Source organism: Solanum verrucosum, unplaced genomic scaffold (assembly GCF_900185275.1).
Source record: "Solanum verrucosum unplaced genomic scaffold, falcon-dt-bn FXZP01000009.1, whole genome shotgun sequence".
NCBI lineage: Eukaryota > Viridiplantae > Streptophyta > Magnoliopsida > Solanales > Solanaceae > Solanum > Solanum verrucosum.
Genome location: NW_026020231.1, coordinates 1,566,624 through 1,572,848, shown reverse-complemented (window position 1 = coordinate 1,572,848; position 6,225 = coordinate 1,566,624). Strand labels below are relative to the sequence as shown.

Below are 6,225 nucleotides of genomic sequence, written 5' to 3'. Positions count from 1 at the left end.
TCTAATTTTACAGGCTCAGGACGAACACAATGTACCTTTTAAATTTAAATTCACTTTAAATAACAATTTTCACTTTCCTTTATGCTGAATTTGTTGCAGAATAATGGAGATGATAATTCGAATGTATGATTTAGGAAGTAAACATATTAATAATTTTTTTTACCAAAGGATATTATGGGTTGTTTTATTTATTGAAACGAAATGACATTTCCTTTTTTCATAAATTGGTGTTTCATACGTTTATATGTCACAACTCATTTATGTTACTAAATTGTTGCCAAATGTATATGTGCCAGATCTATACGTCTTTATAATCATATACAATATGTTAGTTATATCTTGATAAAAGTTCTCTAATTTGGATGCATTAATTTTTTAGGTAATTAGAATAACAGTGCATTTTCAGGAATATTCAGATGGAGGCAAAAGTGCAAACTGCAGAATAGGTACTTTCTTTTCATCCTTTTTACATTGTTCTTTGTTGCCTGTAAATGCACAATAGCATATATCCTTCGAATCACTCTGATAACGGTAGGGGTTTATATATTAACACCTATGTTTCTCAGACTCTCCCAAAAATGTTGTTGAACCCATGTCGGATCCTTCAAAACTGTCCTACCTTTGGAAGATTCGACAGGCACATGTCAAGTTTTTGAAGAGTCTTGACCAACATAGATATTAACTATGTCGAACAAAATGGTTTATGTTTAATCATACAATAAGAGGATGGAAAACCATGAATGCCACCACTTGCTTTTTTATCAGTATCAATTTTCTCACAGGTCCTTGGCTTTTTTTTTCCACACTAGGATGCTGCATTTGTGAGGTCGAGGTTTCAAAGGGTCTCTGCTTTTGATCAGTTTTTCTTGGTAAGTGCTCGAATTTAACAATTGTGAAAACATAAAAGGAAACAAGCAATGTGAGATTCTATACTAAACCTCTCTGTATCTCATGATATATCTGCAGTGGTACTAGTTTCATTGCTCTAACTCAAAATGGCTGAGATGGTTGTTGGCATACCTGCACATCTGGAGAGAATTGAGCGTGATGCTCGCTTTTTGAGAAGGAACTCAACTGGCAGTTTTGGCTTTCAAATTGCTAAATCCAAGGTCTTGTCACGTTACCTGAGCGATCCAAAAGGTTCGTGCCATGACGCTTGCAAAGGTGCTGAACGTGATGATCAAACAATAGCAAGGACTTCCCTGTTGAGTAGAACAGTAGCAGCATCAGAAAAAATACCAGAACTGGCTACAACTGTACAGGTGCAGATACGGAAGAAACCACTACACTCGAGTAAGCTACCTATGAATTTCAAGAGGCGTACAACTGGTAAATCCCAGAGACAGGAGATCCCAGCATACACCAAAAGATTAGCTGTTTCTGTAAAACAACGGAACGGTTTGAAGATGAAGTTGTTGCAAGAAAATGCTAATTCTATGTCCGGAATCTATAAGCTGAGGATAAGAGGATACAGTGACACTATCATACCAGGGGGATCATCAATTGCTCAGGATTCTCCGTTGGATGGTGCAACCGGCACACCAAACAAAGGAAGCAGGATGGACAAGAACACTGGGTCTTCTAAGTTGGGCAACAAGAAGGCTGTCGGAAAACCTGCAAACTTGGAGAAAATTGAGCATGAACTCAGTTATTTGAGAAGGAACTCAACTGGCAATTTAGGTATTGAAATGGGTGACTCCAAGGTCTTGCCACGTCATGTGAGTGTTCCAACAGGTTCTTCTGGCGCTAACAAAGATGGTGCGGAACTCAACTGTAAAACAAAGGCGAGGACTCACATGTCCAAAACATCTGTAACTTCATCAGGAGAAAATTCAAAATTGGCTACAACTGTGAAGTGGCAGATACGGAAGAAACCACTACACTCAACTAAACTACCTGCAAATGTCAGAAGGCTGAAAACTTCTCATGGAAAGGAAATGCAAGCATGCACCAAAAGATTAGCCGTTTCTGCAAGGCATCGAAGTGATTTGAAGCTGAAGCCTCTTGGAGAAAATGATTATTCTGTGTCAAGAAGCAACAAACTAAGCAGAAGAAGATACAGTGACAGTCTTATGACAGGGGTTTCGCTAACACTTAAGGGGTCTATATTGGATGATGCAACCACCAAAACAAACACAGGAAGCAGGATGGATAAAGACACTGCATCTTATGAGTTGAGCAAGAAAACGGATGTTGGCATGCCAGTGAACCTGGACAAAATTGAGTCCGGAGTCGGCTATTTGAGAAGGAACTCAACTGGAAGCTCAGGTATTGAAATAGGTGAATCCAAGGTCTTGTCATGTTCTCCGAGTGTTCCAACAGGTTCTCGCCAAGAAGTTCGCAAATACACAATTGCAAGTGATCTTAAAAAGAAGGTGAGGACTCTCCAGCGCACAAGACCTGTAGCAGCATCAGGAGAAATCCCAGAAATGGCTAGAACTGTGAAGTTGCAGATAGGGAAGAAACCATTAAGCTCAACCAAGCTCCCAAATTTCAAGAGCCAGACAACTTTTCAAACCCAGGGAAAGAAAATCCCAGCATCCACCAAAATAGCTGTCGAAAAAGGATCCTCCGGGTTGAGCAAGAAGAAGGATGCCATAACTATTTCCCACTCTACAAGAATTTCTGTGAAGAGGGTATCAGGCAAAAAGTTAAATAACAATTCCCCCGGAATGGTATCTCAACGCAATAAGCAGATTAGTCTTCCTGGTAAAACAGGCAAAGTGATTCGTAAAGATGATCCAAACAAGGTATCTCATATGAATAATTTGACTAGCCTTGCACGAACGAAGAAAGTGCAACCAAATCATCAAAGCTTTCCAAACAAAGCATCTCAACTTAGAAAATCGGCTAGTCTTAAACGAGGCAAGATGGAGCTAGGAAATAACAGGAGTGTTCCAAAGGGGACATTGTACATCAGAGAATCAAAGACAAAAATCCAGACCATACAGATCTCTCTGGAAAATCGGAAGAAAGTCTCGCCTTTAGATAGGCATGGCCCAATAAGAGGAAAGAAACCGTCACCCCATCTCTCCCCATCATCTTCTCTACATTCTGATGGCAGTAGCTCCAGAAAACATGGCAACAGGAAAGCCTCCCTATCATCAACTTCCACATGCGAGTCTGTTAATGGTGATGCAATATTCAGCAGTTCCAAGAAAAGTGGAACCACAAGCCCAAACCAAGATATAAAAGCTGGAAGGGCTGCAATTTGCAGTCCTAAAAATCTCATGTTCAGGAGAGGAAAAATAATTGATTATCAGTCTGAGAAACTCAGCCCAAGGAGACTAAAATTCAGGCCGCCCAAAATACTAGAGAACAACGGGAATGGAAGTGATCTTGTTAGAGGAAGAAGCTCTAGGAGATTTATTGCTTATGGAAAGTCAAATGCTGCTAAAGATGAAACTATGAGAGTTAATCTTCGACACCAATCTAGACGAGACAAAAAAGAGGCTCCAATCTTGTTCAACAATGTGATCGAAGAGACTGCAACCAAGCTTGAGGAGACCAGGAGAAGCAAGGTCCAGGCTTTGGTGGGTGCTTTTGAAACTGTAATCTCCCTTCAGGATCCAACATCCACACCGCCAATTATTTCCAGATGATAACTATCTGCTTTGACAGAAAGAATCTGTAAATATATTAATAGATAAATTGAGTTACATAACTGAAGCAGTAGGTGCAGGATTTCAAGCACTACTCTTTCTGAATATATATATATATATATATACTTCCTAACTGATTCTATATACTCCGTAAATGTCATTGTACGAGTGTAGTAGTGTAGTTGTAAGTTATTTTTGTAATGTGACATAACATTTTACACTTCTGCACATTAATCATACTTGTGTATTCTGTCTTAAGACAATTGATCATAATTAAAACATCAATGTTTGTCCTCTGTTGTTGCAGTTTACAAGATAACACTCATCTAAAAACAGAATTTTATAGATATTACTTATATCGCGGTAGATAGTATCAGTACTGTTTTCTTACTGTTTAAACATCCTCCTAGAGTTGAACAATCAAGGAACATGAACTAGATTTTTCACTACATGATTGCTTGATATCTCTAATGTATTATCCACAAACAAGGGAATGGCAACTGAGTTGTATCCAGATGAGCATAACTACATAACATATAGGAGGCGCTTCACATAACCAAAACAAACAAGAACTAAAATAAGATGACAGAGAAACATGTTTTCCAGCAGAGACTAATAGGAAGAAATTGGTAAACGTAATTCTGATTGATTTGGATGCAAAATATCAGTTCGACCAAAGCATAGAATTAGCTAAAGCTTAATTATCCGAGATTATTTTCCATCCCGTGTCCGGTACAGCAAACTCGTACTTTTCCATATGCAGGGGCTCAAGCCCAATACCTCTGCGGAAGGAAGGAGCTGTCTCATCCACTGCAGCAAATGGAGATTTGATTTCCTCTACCATTAGAGTTTTTGTTGTATAGAAAAAACTAGAATCAAGTATTCAGGAGACCACATCAAATTCTCCAAATTTCAGCAACAATTAATTACTATCAAACTTACTTGATCAACAAAAGTAAAAATACTCACAAAAATTATCAAATTTCAGATCTACCTCTTTCAGGACTTCCTCAGTTTCACTGCGCGCTCTTTCTACCATTCCCAAAACTTAGGTGATTTCTAAAGAGATGAAGGTTTTCAGGGAGGAAGAAGACGAACATTTTTTACACGAGAGGGTCCCCGCGTCTGCAACGGAGGAGTAATTGTCTCAAACAATTACTTAAAATTTACATAATTAACTGACTAAGCAATAAGATTCTTTGAACACGTGATCTCGGGGTTAAAAACTTGAAAGAAAATTAGTCCGATATTTGGAGAAAATGGTCTTAATGTATGGGCGTTAAAATATTTTAGGTATTTTAATTATGAATTTGTAAAGTAAACTACATGTTATGATTACACACAAATATATATATAACTTAAATTTAATTTAGCATTAGGTCAGATGTTTAGGTGATAGTAATTCATAAGATCACCCAACTATAAAATAATTACTCTAGTATCTAATCAAATAAGGTCACCAAAATTTACATATATCTTTTTAAAAGTCACCTGATTAATATTTTGACAACATAATATAGCATAACATTTTATTTAGTTCATATGGACTTTTTTTCCCTCAGTTCACATGGCAATAAATGGGGTGTGCATTCTGTATTTGATTCGGGATTCTCAAATTTCAGGTTTGATAATTTGGTAATTGGTAGTTAAAAATAGATATCAAATATCAAATTTTTAAATTTTGATTTGATAATTCGGTAATCGATAAATTAATCTTCGATTTTGTATGGTATTCGGTAATGCCATATTGAAGTTGTAGCTGATTGTATTACAAAGTTAATACTATTTTTCCAATTATTTATATTATATTCTTTAATGTGGATGCACGATATAATAGAAGATCAACAAGTAAAAAGACATCAAGAAAAACAAATTGATACAACTAAAAGACATGTATTTGGTATTTGTGTTTATTCTTTAACTTTCTCTTTGGACTTGTACTAACGAGTAATAGACATGTTGATATATGACCTACATTAAGTAATTAATTCGGTAATTGAAAAATACTAAATACCAAATGGCACTAATGTTTCATACCAAATCAAAATCCAAATATCATAATTTTAAGATTTTACTCTCAAATACCGAATTACCAAATACCAAAAAATTTAATTCGATTCAATAATTTGATTTTTTGATATTTTATGCTCAGCCCTAGCAATAAAGCATAACATGGCCTAACACTAATTCATAATTCAAATTAACCCTATTCACTTGGACCTGGCCCAGCCCCATTGATCCTCCAATATATAGAGATATTGGATCACTAAATTCATAAAATGTTTTTCTTTATGAAAAAGTTTTTTCAATTTTTTTTTAATCTTTAGTAAGTAAATAAAAAAAAATATTACAAAAACATTTTTATTAATACGTAGAAAAATGCCAAGATGGTGATTGGTGAGGGTGGAGCTAAGAGGGGGTCGGGGTAGAGGAGGTGACATTTTTATTCGCATTATTCGCATTTGGAAAGTTATTCTTCTGATTTTTAATGAATTGTTTTTTCTTAAGAAACTACTTTTCTCAAATACATTGAGTAACCCAGCATGAATAAATTGAAAAATAATTTTCTTTATACATAATGTACACATTTTCACCTTAAATTTAGAAAAAGATTGTTTTAATT

General features: G+C 35.9%; 1 protein-coding gene across 1 annotated transcript; it reads left to right on the top strand.

The window, feature by feature from the left end:
- Positions 1-956: 956 nt before the first annotated feature.
- On the top strand, positions 957-3,711 carry LOC125832325 (uncharacterized). The gene has a single exon (XM_049511463.1). It carries the CDS (start codon positions 996-998, stop codon positions 3,600-3,602), a length of 2,607 nt encoding a protein of 868 aa, XP_049367420.1. The 5' UTR covers positions 957-995; the 3' UTR covers positions 3,603-3,711.
- The last annotated feature ends 2,514 nt before the right edge of the window (positions 3,712-6,225 follow it).